General features: G+C 40.4%; 1 protein-coding gene across 1 annotated transcript in view; it reads left to right on the top strand.

Moving 5' to 3' along the window:
• Window positions 1-1,649: 1,649 nt before the first annotated feature.
• LOC104505706 (superkiller viralicidic activity 2-like 2) overlaps window positions 1,650-13,234 on the top strand; it is a 17,248-nt gene continuing 5,663 nt past the window's right edge. Inside the window, exons 1-8 of the mRNA XM_010146390.1 lie at window positions 1,650-1,802; window positions 3,634-3,806; window positions 4,100-4,168; window positions 8,348-8,476; window positions 9,641-9,751; window positions 10,011-10,199; window positions 11,104-11,267; window positions 12,630-12,735. Coding sequence (XP_010144692.1) covers window positions 1,697-1,802; window positions 3,634-3,806; window positions 4,100-4,168; window positions 8,348-8,476; window positions 9,641-9,751; window positions 10,011-10,199; window positions 11,104-11,267; window positions 12,630-12,735 — 1,047 coding nt within the window. The 5' untranslated portion in view covers window positions 1,650-1,696. The remainder of the gene's footprint in view (window positions 1,803-3,633; window positions 3,807-4,099; window positions 4,169-8,347; window positions 8,477-9,640; window positions 9,752-10,010; window positions 10,200-11,103; window positions 11,268-12,629; window positions 12,736-13,234) is intronic.

Raw genomic sequence — 13,234 nt, 5'->3', positions numbered from 1 at the left:
GTGGCCGGGGGCTGTAGCCAGCCGGTGGGTGCGTTCCATCTGCTTTAGTTGATGCCTGGCTACAGCAGTGGACGCGGCTGTTAAGAAAGAATCCGACCCACCGTTAGCTGACACTGGCATAATTGCGGTGGCGTTCTTTAGTAAATGCCATTCTTTAAATGGCGTTCTCTGTTGTAGAGAAGCAAGCTTTTTAGGGAGTGGTAATTTGTCTTTTCTAGAATAAGTGATATATTTAGAAAAACAGACAAGAGCTTGTGTACCTAACCCTTTTATCGGGCCTAAGGAAAAAGCTGTGTTACGTGTTGGTTGGCATCAGCAACAGAATTTCTCTCATCTCTCTTCACTGTACCAGACCCGAGACGTGTAGGAACTTGAGCTTTCCTCCGCACACTGCCGCTCAGCTGTTGTACTTATTGACACATCTCTGGTCGTAGAAACCTGTTTGCAGTAATTTCAGAAGTGACGGTGTTATTTTAAATACACATTTCATGTTCTAATTTAAGAGGCGTTTCTGTTCTGTGGTGCATCACTTGAGGTGGAAACCTACGTGTGTCTTTATGATCTACTCACAGAAGTAAGCTGGAATGACTGAAGGAGTCTCTGGCCATGGAAAGCAAAACATTAGGGTATATAATTTATCTTACACTTGTTCCACATGTATTCATGCTGGTACTTTCTTAGTATAAACAGGTGCTGAAGGCTTCTCTGAGGCAGCTGGGTTTTTTTCTGCGATGAAATAGTCATGCAGTGAGTAGGATACTGGTATTTGTAAGGTAATAATCTCAGAAGGTGCTGTATGTCACCTAAAGCAAATGCGATTACAGTATTCTTAAATCTCCTGCATGGGAAGGAGTCCTAGATCCAAACTGTCTCTTATTGAATCTTACATGAGTCCATCAGTAGATGTATCGTAATTCCAATACTTTCCCAGCATCCTTTCTTCTTAGGTTATTCAAAATACCTGTAAATATCACCTTGTGAAAAAATAGAACCTTACAGAATCCTAGAATGGTTGAGGTTGGAAGGGACCTCTGGAGATCATGTTGTTAGAGTCCCCTGCCCAAGCAGGTCCGTCTAGAGCAGGCTGCCCAGGACCATGTCCAGTTGGCTTTTCTGTGCCTCCACAAGTGAAGAGGCCACAACCTCTCTCAGGCAAGCTGCAAAGTAAACTAATTTAATAATGAGACATTACTTAAGTTGAAGAAGTTACAGACCACCTATTTTTGAACAGACTTCTCAGGACATCAATGTGATCAGTAAGTATTAAGAGAAAAAGGTGTGCAAGTAAGGTTTTCCAGTGTTAAAATGATACCTTGCTTTAAATAGTTAAATAATTATTATTTCAAAGTTAAGATAATGGAATCCAAAAAATGGACTATAAGGCACATCTAAATTTTTCATCTGAACTTTTCATATAATTCAGATCTAATTCACAATACTGTAGTATAACTATAGATACTGTGACACATAGAGTTACATGTTCAGCATAACAGAATTGCTTAGGATTTGATGAGGCTCGATGTAAATCCAAGACAAGTACCCATCGAAGTAGCTCTTCATATAAAACACTGCGTCATGCTGTATTTGATACGTTCTTACGTGCTGCAATTATTCTTTTCTTAACTGGACGGTGTTCTTTGATCTTTTTCAGGGTTCAGCTGATCCTTTAAACAGTGCATTCCACCTTACGTACAACATGGTATTGAACTTGCTTCGAGTAGAGGAAATTAACCCTGAATACATGTTAGAAAAATCCTTCTATCAGTTCCAGCATTACAGAACTATTCCAGAAATAGTAGAAAGTAAGTATTGCTGTATGCTGTGCTCACGAGAGTCAGGGTGATGCACGGTGGGGTCGTGTAGTGGCACTTCACTACGCTTGTAAGGGTTTATGTCTGTGCAGTTCTTGTCTTCCCCTGCTCACGGTTCTACTGCACCCTTTGCTGTTACGTTATAGTTTCGGGAAGAGTCCTCTTGTTCTTACTGATATGCAGCATCAGTCTGTGAAAGAGCACTTTCCGAGTCAGACAAGAATGGTTGTCACATTGCTAAACTGTAGGACAGGAAGGAGGGAAAACAATTTTGAAATTCCTGTGGTTTGCTAGAGGTGCAGAGAAGAAAGGTGTCATTCCTTTTTGATACGCAGAAGTTGGCTAAAAGAAACATAATTTTAGTATCTCATTACAGTCTCTAAAAAGAACTCGGGCACACTGCATTCAGAGTAGTATAGGAAAAATGTTTATTTAGATTAAACATTTAATTTCAGTTAAATTTAAATGTTTAATTAAATTAATTAAAATACAAAGCAAAATTCAGAGAGGACTGAGACATTATTTGCACTCCACTGAGTAAATTTTGAGCCATGATCTTTAAATAGTTTGCTTTCATGAGCCAAAGTCAGTTTCCAAAGATCTCAGCCAGCGTTTGAGGATGAGGCCTCTTTCAAAACTTAACCCAGAAGAATCTTAAGAACATGAGAGGTAACTGCTTCCTTTGCCACTGATGAATGAGCAGTTCATCATTTTTTAATTGAATATTAAGAGAGACTGTGTGTGTGTCTGGGTGGCTTTGATATACATGCGGAGTGAGGGGTTTGATTCCCTTTGCAGAGTTTCCTGCAGTTTGCAGGTGCAGTATTTAAGATGGTAGTAGTCAAATACAGTATGTATTTCCTCAGAACTTCTGTGTTCCAATTGGCATGCCTAGATCTTCATACTGGTATTCCAGCATTGCTGTTTAAATAAAGAACTGGAGCTGGAGAACATTTTTCTTACTTCTTGGACATTTTTTGTTCAGGCACCATACTGAGCATTAGAATTTTGTCATTGCTTCAGCTGCAATTAAAAACACAAAGGAGAGAAATGGTTGTTTAGACCAAGGAGGAAATTATGCCATGAGTATGTATTGCTAGCTTTTTTCTTTCAGAAGTTGGCAGCTAGAAATAGGAGGCACTTGCCTGAGCTGTCTCTCGAGTCGCAGTGGGATTTCTGAGCCACCCATATGCATTCAAATAGCATGCAAGAGGGTGAGTTGGTAGAGAGGAAAAAGATCTCTATACTATGTCCTTTGTTTATGTTTACTAGTGGTGATACCAGTGTGAGAGAACGAAGCATGTTGCTTATAATAATGTTTCCCTAATTAAGGTGTAAATATGTTGGAGGAAGAAAGTATTGATTTCCAACTGATGAGATCAGAGCCTAAAACAGGTTAGGAAAAACATCTTCGAACAATGTCCTTTTGTTGGAAGACACCTTGCTAGAAGATGTCTTTGGGCAATCTGATTTCCATAGGAGGAGGTAGAGCGCTGGTAGGCAGTGAGTACCCTCCTACAAATCATTGCAGGATTTTGTGGGACTGCTGAGTGATTCCTGGACAACTGGGGGTCTGGCCTTCTCCATTTTCTCAAGCTTGGTGTTGGGGTTTTTTAATCAATTTTTAGTATAATTTCCTATAAATAAAATTTAACAGACACATTTACAGATTTCTAGCTTTCCAGAGAGTGGATTATTGTAAATAAAAAGTGAATGCCGAAAATGGTGACAAAATACTAGTTACGTACATCTGAAAGTGAAACATGGGTTTCTAAACCTGTGAAGTTACTCATTTCCGTGAGTTTTTACTTTTGTATTATAGGAGTGAATAATTTGGAAGGACAGTACAACAAAATAGTAATCCCCAACGAAGAAAATGTGGTCATATACTACAAAATCCGACAGCAGCTTGCAAAACTGGGTAAAGAGATCGAAGAGTATATTCACAAACCGAAGTACTGCTTACCCTTTCTACAGCCGGGAAGACTGGTAAAGGTAACTTGGTTTTTCTTTTGTTTTATTATTATTTCAAATCTCCGCCAATCCGTGTAACTTGCAGGGTTCATTTGTGTCTGCCAGTTTACCGTCTCCAGAAATCACCTGCATTACACGAAGCAACAGGTTTTACCTCTGTTAGGTTTCTTTGCTAAACGTTCAGCAGTGAGTTACAATGAATGCTGTTTTCATGGTGGGTAACTGCTGTTGTAAATATCAGAGACACGAAAAGATGTGCTTGCTGGGTTGTGATTGTACGTGGGTTATGTTGTAACAGCTTGTAATCTTTTCAGGTGAAGAACGAAGGCGACGACTTTGGATGGGGAGTGGTTGTTAATTTCTCCAAGAAATCAAACGTTAAGGTAAAATATACATCCTCTTCATTAAAATACCTTACTGCTTTTTCGGAAAATAAGATAGAACTACTTTTTTGTCTGTCATTTTCAAAGGCAAAAAAATTTCCTTTCACCCCATATTTACAAAAAGCTCAAGCCTTCCTAAAATGAGAGTTTGTCCCACCGTGGAAGGTGGGACAAACCCTAAGTCCTGTGTTCATCTTTTAGCTCTTGGTGTATTTATGGAGGAAGTGCTTGCTTGTGTCACGGATAATTAGTTCAAAAGTTTACTTGGTGCTACAAATGTTTAGTTTGTTTCTGAGACATCCCCATCAGTGCTGTGCTAAGCCATTCAAGAGAAAGATTCTGTGTTAGTTGCTCTCAGAAAGATGGGTAGAAGCTGTAAGTGAGGGTTGAGAGCACAGGCAGGCTGAGTTCTGCTCTAAGCAGAAGGGTATCTCACACTGGGGAATTGTGTCCGGAGTCCTAAACTAGACCAGGAGCTTGTCCTCTGAGATGTTGCCCTCTGAGATGTTGCTGTAGAGTTGAGGGTTGGGAAGTTCAAATACAAAGAGAGTATGACAGTGGAAGCAGATTTTGGGAAACATGGAAGAAAATACAGAGGTCAGCGATGCAACAGATGCCAGATTTGGCTTTCCTTCCAAAAATCCATTCTTACAGTTGGTCTCCACATAACCCCAGAGATGATATTTTGGTCTCCCTTTTAGAAATGTTTTGACTGGCTACACTGCTGGCTAAATTAAAGCCTAACTTAAAGTTTTTGCTGTTACTTTGGCAGGATAGCACTGGCATTAATTACTAGGTCTAAATGAGTAGTTGTCTTGGTCAGGTTCTGGTGGCGCCTGTACGCTGTGGCAATTTTTTGCGCTTCTCTAATATATATTCATTAAAGAGGAAATGAGGAAAATGTGCGCATACAGAACTTATTAACAGAGATTTTGTTTTGGTTTTCCATCTTCCTTTTGAAAGTCATATTTCTTTCTTTTTCAAGTTGGAAAACTGGACTGATACTGCTATTGCTTAAACTTTTGCTTCTAGGCTGCGTTTTTCATAGCGCCACGTGAGCAGTAAAACAGATTCCTCCCTCACTCCAGCCTTCTACATAAAATTGCCAGCTTACGTGTCACTGGAGGCATTTATTCTGACTTCGTTGTATTTTACTCACATATTCATATTCCCTTCCATATCTGGCCTGTCCCACTATTGCATCAAACCTTTAGGTTTGAACGTGAACTTTGAAATTACGGTCTGTTCTGCAGGAGATGGCTCTGGCTCCAGCAGCACTTCTTTCATGAAGGCATTCTAGCAGCTGGGTTGAATTTTTCATTCTGAGTTCTGTGGAAAGAATGACAGTAGGTGCTGAAAATTGTGGAACAGACTTAAAGCTATGCAACTTTTAAGATCAGCATGGAAAGGTTCCTTTCTGTGAGCAGAGGCAAAACAAATTACTTTAAAAAGCTAGTATTTACCCATTTTAATGTGTCTATCAATGTATTTTTGTCCTGGGATGCAGATGCAATTGCCCGTTACTGTTTAATGTAGTACAATGCCTAATCACTGTTGGAAGTATATCACTGTTACGCCATGTCTCTCAACCTTCATCTGCTTCTAAGCTGTGACAGTTTTTTGGATTTGCTTTTAGAAATGAATTCAGTCTGTATTTCTAGTTTTTCTTTCGTTTTAAATTTTCCTTCACTGTATCCTGATTTCTAATTAAGTCCTTTTTGTGGTGAGGAATGTGTGTAATTAAGACTGACATCTGGCATTACAGTATGTCTGCATTTAACAGAGTAAGTCTCTTTGTTGCAGTGTGAAAGCAGAAGCGTGAGTCACTGTCAGTTATGTTAGTTGTTAGTTATATTTAGGTGTTTTTTCAGCATAATTTCACGATGCAATGTTCCACAAAGTCGCGAATGCAAATAGCTGTTTATCCTCAGTCACATTAGGCAGTAGAATTTATTTCATGAAGTGATGCTTGCTCTGTATTGTACAGTATAGTATACAGCAAAGTAACTATTTGCTTCGGAATTCTGTAAAAACACCCAAATGTTTTTGAGAAAAGCATTTTTTTCCACTAGATTGTGCCAGCAGTAAGCTAGTTTTATTGTTGTGATGTTTATAGCCCATATTCTCATCTGATCCCTGATTCTGGACAGCAAAGTTTTGTCTGCTAACAGTTACCGATGTTAAAATTGGAGATGCTGCAATTTGGTCTTCCTTAGTTTGGATGATTATAATCCTGGTATGTTAAGTTTACATGCTTAACTACTCATGTTTGTTTATAATGCTGACTACAAAAAACATCGGGTTTAGTGCTGTGTCATGGTCATTGAATTTTTAGTGAGTATGATGTTGTTGGTTTGGGAATCTGGATTTGTTGTGTGTGCCATATTTCTTGATTTGCAGATGTGGTCAGCTGTGTTAACCATGTTTCTGTAGGTACATAAAGTAGTAAATGTTACGGGGAAAATCTAAAATCCCTGGAATACACCTAATCATGCAATATTCTGCCAAAGAGGGCAGAATTTTATCCTTGAAGCGTGAGGATTGATGCAGCATGAATGAAAGGACCATTTCAACTTGATCTGACGGATACGTCTGTGACGAACAAATTTTTACCAAGTGTTCTAGCTTCCTTTTACTCTTGCACATAAAAACACAGCTGCTCCTGTTCACGGGTTTAGTCCCTAAAATCTTGTAGGAAACTCACTGAAGGGAACAGCACACATTCAAAAAGCAGTTCTAGATTAGGTCATGTCGGGTCAGCAATTGTCTAAAAGCCACTGGTCGGTGTAAACCTCTGGAGGGTAGCGTTAACAGCAGGTGTGAAGGACATGCATAGCCCTGCCTTATTCAAGGGTTTGCAGTACAGTTACTGATAGCAGTATTTTTTCACTCTCGTTATTTTTTAGACATCTCCATTTCTAGTGTTTTCTATAGCCTGTATGTGCAGCTGTGAGTTTAGTCTCCTCCTTGCTCAAGCCAGCACTGTGCTTTCCATGGCTTTGGCTGGGTACTGATTCGGTATCTGTGGATGTTACTGTAAAATTCTGATTTAGAGAAGAGCAGTGGTACAGGTCATGTACATTGCATCAAGTTCTTTCTGCAGATGTAGAATTCAGAGGAACGGTTTCTTGCCCAGCAAGTAACTGCATTTCTTGAAGAATTATGTGTCTTGTAGAACAGGATAACCCTGTTTTTTCTGTTTAGTTTACTATAACAGTTTCTTCTAGGACTTCTGAGAATCTCTTAGAAATGCTAGCCGGTTCCACCCTGCTTTGCATGCAGTGAAAGAAAATACTATGTTGTAGATATGTAATGAAAAATACTGAACTGAGTTAATGTGGAATTTCGAAACGACTGTTGTATTTGGAAGGAGAGAAGCTTGCCCATAGTATTTTAAAAGATGACGTCGTGTCAGGCCTATAACGTAGTTCTATAAGAATACATGCTTATAGCAGGAGTGCATGTGAGCAACCTCCGTGTGTATTGATCCAGTCAAATAACTGATGTCAGGTTTTTTTAAAGCAGTGTTTAACAAGGTTTATGGCTTTGTGAACAGCAGTCTTCAACCACTGTATCTGCACGTTTGTGTTCTTTGAAGAATGTCAGATGGTACGTGTGAAGTCTGCGGTGTGTAAAGATGTGGCCTGCATGACGCAGCGTCCTGTTTGCCGCAGATAAAAGCTGTTATGCTTGAGAGATTCTTCTGTGGTCTTTATCGTGGGGGAAAACTTCAACTTGCAAACCTGCACATGAAAGAGATCTCCCTAATTTTGTTTCTTTATGAAAAAAAAAGGCAAAGTCCGGTACTGCTAGCATGATGCAAATACATCTTGCATTACATTTAACAGAAGATGTTGGCTTACTTTGAAAGAGCTGCATCTAGGAGAAAAGGCAGAAGCACCTAAAGCTGCAAGTAGACAGCAGCTACACTGCTACACTGGCAAGGGAGGATGGGGATGGGATAGTTTTTTCAGGTGTGTCTTTCTATGTGAGGAATCTTTCAATCAACGCTGATTGAGCAGTTTTGAAAATATACTGCATCACTGAGCTGATACTCTGTGAAGAGCAGTAACTCATTTCATACCTTTAATAGTGAATAAAGTCATGCTTTTTCCTTCCCTTCTTGCTGGTGTTTTAGAATAACTGCTATGTACCTGTTTTTTTCTGTGCCCTGAACAGCCAAACTCTGGTGAATTGGACCCATTATACGTAGTTGAAGTGCTCCTGCACTGCAGCAAGGAGAGTTTGAAAAATTCTGCTACTGAGGCTGCAAAGCCAGCCGGACCCGATGAGAAAGGAGAGATGCAGGTTTGTTACACGTTTATTCTCGATAGTTGCTTATAAATGTTCTAAAAGATTCTTCCAAAGCATTTGAAAATGGTGGAAAAAGAGGGATTGATGCATTAAGGAAGAGAAAGGAGCTGTACACTTACCTGTGCTTTCTTCAGTTGCTGATTTCACTGAAGAGGAGACTCAGCAGGGTGAAAAACATACTTGAGTGAATCTGTTACCATGTAAAAAGTGCTTTGACACTTACTTTTGTGTTACATATTTCGAATCATTCAGTGAAAGACAATAGCAGTAATGTAAATGAAGTTATGAAAATTACCTATGAATGGATAATGGATATCTGCAGATAATGGATATCTGCAGATAAACAAGTGTCTGTAAGATATTTTTTCTTGGATACTTGTGCAGGATTTTGTGGGTAGTGTACATTTGTTTTACTAGATTTGAGAATTCCGTTAGAACCTTTATATCCTTGAGTCATAAATTTTCACACTGCTGTTTGGCACTTTCTTGGAGCAGTATCTCCTGTCTCTGGGAACAGTATTCCTTTTAATTTCTCACTTTCAGACCCCTTCAGCTTTGCGAGGCTATCTCATCCTAAAATTGAATTTTTTTTGTGAAAGCACTTACATTATGGGAGATCTTCAGTTTGAAACCCTGTATCAAGACAAAGAATTACAATTTTCAGATCAGAGACAGTTGTTTTATTTGTCCACATGGCTTTTTCCCAAAGTCAGTTAAAGCTTGAGGCACGGTAGTGATTCTTCATGGTGTCTTCACGATTTTGATACTTAGGAATAGGTATTTGCTGATTCAGTGTTCTCTGTTGTGAGCGCCCCTAGTTAAGTATACAACCATAACTTGTCTGGTTTGGATCATAAGTTGTATTCCAGTAAGTAAGAGGCAAGGTAATAGAAAAACAAAGTTTTTTTCCATTTGTAACATCTCTCCAGATTTAACTGAACACAGACTTTTCCCATTTGGACAAACTTACTTTTGTTCCTTGGTAATACGTTATCTCATTACCCACATTTTCTTGCCTTCTGATACTCCTTTACCCACTGCTCTGTCCTTGTGTACTCAGTTTTCCTTTTCCTTTGTCAAGTTTTGCTATGGCAATAGCTGTGGTAATAATAGACACATTCTGTACTGATTTACCAGCTACTGCACTCTCTGTGATAGGTTGTTCCTGTTTTGGTACATCTCCTCTCAGCTATCAGCAGTGTCCGACTTTACATACCGAAAGACCTGAGGCCTATCGACAACAGGCAAAGTGTGTTAAAATCTATCCAGGTAAGGTGGACTAGGCTGTGCAAGACCTCGGCTTTGGGTAGCGCGGTACTCTCAAACCCAAGACAACTTGTCCTGAAGGAATTTGTCTACAGCTTGTGTCATATCATCAGACTTATTCTCAGAGGGGGTTGGAAGCCACAGTGTGTTGTTTGTCCTTGTCAACAGTCATTTAAACTGGTTTTGAAAATTGCTGAAGCATCACATAAAAAACTTGCACTACTGCCTTTTGTGTCTTACAAAAAAACGTTGTTTATTTTAGGAGGTACAGAAGCGATTTCCCGATGGAGTACCATTACTAGACCCCATTGATGACATGGGCATCAAAGATCAAGGGCTGAAAAAAGTAATCCAGAAAGTAGAGGCATTTGAGCATAGGATGTACTCACATCCTCTTCACAATGATCCCAACTTGGAAACCATATACAAACTTTGTGAAAAAAAGGCGCAGGTAAAAATACGAAAAAACCCACCGTTTGGTCAGCTGAAGAGGGAGGAGGCAGTAATAGTTCCCTTCTTGCTTGATTTTATTTTTATTTGCAAAGAACAAATAATCCTTTTTAAACAAATAAACACAAATAATCCTTTTTCAGTGCAGTAAAATGATTGTATCTCAGTAACAAACTGAGTTGGCAGTGATGGGGTGTGTTAGCTGGGGGAGTGCACCGCACAACCACTGTGCTGCTGACGTCCCCCTGAGCCGACTCCCAGCCAGAAGCAATACGCTTACGTACCCTGAGGGTCGTAGCCTGCTGGGCTGAAACCGGTTGCAGACAAAACCAGCTCCTGCATTTCTGTGCTGCTCCAGAAAAGAGGTTCTCCAGGAGTCGCTTCGCAGAAGTGAGGAGGTTGTGGCACGGGCAGCACAAAGCTGCCGGCAGTAAGACCTGACGGACCAAGCAGGCTTCTGCGAGGGTGTCAGCGCTGCACATCCCGCCATCAGGATGTTGACTCTGCAAGGCACTGGAGAAGCTCTAGTAGCAGGAAATAATGCCTTTGGGTTACATTTGGTTGAATATTTGGTTAGCTGATACAGGTCTCAGGAGATGAATGCTCATTTCTCAACCAAAGGTTCCTTCTATATTTGATTTGGTGTGGGCTGGTTGGGGTTTTTTGCCTGCTTCAGGTAAATGGCTTAACCTCCCAAACTTGCTAGAGTTGCCTATGGGTAAATGGAGCTGATTTTTCTTTTTTTAATTTGTTTTAAACCTTCCTTTTAGAGTTAGATGGGTCAGTGTCAGCTGGTGTGTCCGTACACCATTGTTCTGAGGCCTTCATGCAGGTTAAACAGTGTCTTTAACACAGCTGCATCTGTTAAACTGGAAGATGTAACTTCTCTCCTCCTGCCCCCCCAGATTGCTGTGGATATTAAAGTAGCAAAGCGAGAACTGAAAAAAGCCAGAACTGTCTTACAAATGGATGAACTCAAATGCCGCAAGCGTGTTTTGAGGAGGCTGGGGTTCGCCACGTCTTCAGACGTCATCGAGATGAAAGGACGGGTCGCCTGTGAAATCAGCAGGTAACGGGTTTCTGTGCAAAATGGTTATTATCAGGAATACCCAGTTTACTGTCCTCGCTGAAATGAGTACGTCATCCTTGTATTGTAAAGTTCTGAGGCCGTTGGAAAGATTGTTCAGAGACTGTGATCGGTGGCGTACAGGGGATGTGCTCATTGAAGCAGGAAGGATAGCAACTTGAGGACAAAACACAGTAGATTTTAAAACTGAAGCGTGGACGTGAAAACGCCAAAACTGGCTGTTTTCTAACGCGGCCGAGGCAACAGTGTGTGTGTTTTCATTTGGCACTGTACATGAGACGAGAGGATGGTCTCATTTTTGATGCTTCCACCTCCCAGGACTCTGGGCACAGAGGCACTCACAGACATGGGGGACGGTGATTGTCAGCGACTGGCAATCGCTGACAGGCTTGGAGTACAGCTTAATTGCTTCCGTAGGGCATTGGAACAAAACTGCACAAGTGATGCATTTTACTATAGTACGTTTAGCAGGTAAATTACGTATAGAAACATATTTTAAAGATTCCATGGAAACTCATGAATCAGACTTTAATACTTGGGAGTGTAACTCAGGTTTTGGTAGAGCTGTGTATTTTTAAGTTACAGTGACTGCCGTATTCCTTGCTTCAGAGACTGTTTGGAAGATGCTGCCTATATTTGTTGGATGTCTGATAACTTTTCCACTGCAAAATTTGATAGCAAATGTGGCAGCTGAATCAGAATTGTATCAACTTCCTGACTTTTAGGAACTGTTTGCTGATGGGTTACACTTTTCTTTGTTAAAAAAAACCCTTTTTTTCCCCATCCTATGCATTTCTCCAAAAAGAAAGGTGTGGTCTTACCAACAATTCGATGTTTTACCCAAATAGTATGTTTGGATTTTGCATCCATATCATGCACTTCCTTTTGTAGTTCATGATTAAGTGTTTATTCCAAAGAACAGAAAATTGACACGTTTGTTCCTCTTTTCAGTATCTTGGAAACACCAGCTGAATCTTTTCTGAGCAGCCGCGGTACCAATTTCAGTCTTTTTCCTAAGCTGCCTAACTCTGGTTCTTTTAAATCTCCTGGTCCCTGACTGATAAAAACTGATTAAAGCAACTGTTAGTATTGGCTTTTGTGAACTATCAGGAGAGATGCTTTGTAGTTCAGTAAGAGCCTTTAGTTTCTTTAAAATGGTGTCTCACACTAATTAGCACCCCCCTTAAAAAGCTAATACATTAGCATCTGGTGCTCCTGCAAGAAAAACTGAAAGTTACTATTTGTTTGTGTATCCAGTTGCTTCACAACACAGATTAACAGTACTTCATTTTAAAATTACACTGCAGTAAGTCTTATCCCTGACCCTCCTCCTCTTTATTTTAGCGCTGACGAACTACTCCTGACGGAAATGATATTCAGTGGTCTCTTCAACGACTTATCTGCAGAACAGGCAACTGCACTGCTCAGCTGTTTTGTATTTCAAGAGAATGTGAGTTACTTCTTCAGTCCATTGATTCTAGATGTTCCTGTCTACAAAATGTACTGCACCTTATTCAGTTCCAGAAATTGGCCGTAACAGTACGACCCATTGCACGTGGGGTTTTTTACCCTTTCCTAAGGTGTTTGGCATGAACTCCCGCTGAACTTAGCAAAAGCATTGCAGCTTCAGTGCTAGAGTGTCTTTCCTCGTGAGCGACATGCCGCACGTGTTGTAAAACTGTGGTCCTCGTCATGAATCTGCAACTGTTCCCTCCTCCTGAGGCGGTGAAGCAATGTTAATAGGTTCTGGGCATACCTGCCTCTATTTCTGGATGTATACACACACACACATCCTTATAATTTAAAATGTAGGAATATTGTTTTAAAGGAGAGTATCTGCTCACGTACTCCCAGGTGAGGGTATCTCTAACTGGGAGACATGTCCGTCTTACGTTATTCGGACAGTGCCCTCCACCTGTCGATGGGAGCGGCCGTACCACATGGAACCC

Source organism: Eurypyga helias, unplaced genomic scaffold (genome assembly GCF_000690775.1).
Source record: "Eurypyga helias isolate BGI_N326 unplaced genomic scaffold, ASM69077v1 scaffold19022, whole genome shotgun sequence".
Classification (NCBI taxonomy): domain Eukaryota; kingdom Metazoa; phylum Chordata; class Aves; order Eurypygiformes; family Eurypygidae; genus Eurypyga; species Eurypyga helias.
Note: the sequence above shows the minus strand (reverse complement) of the source record. Positions and strands in the feature narration are given on the sequence as shown.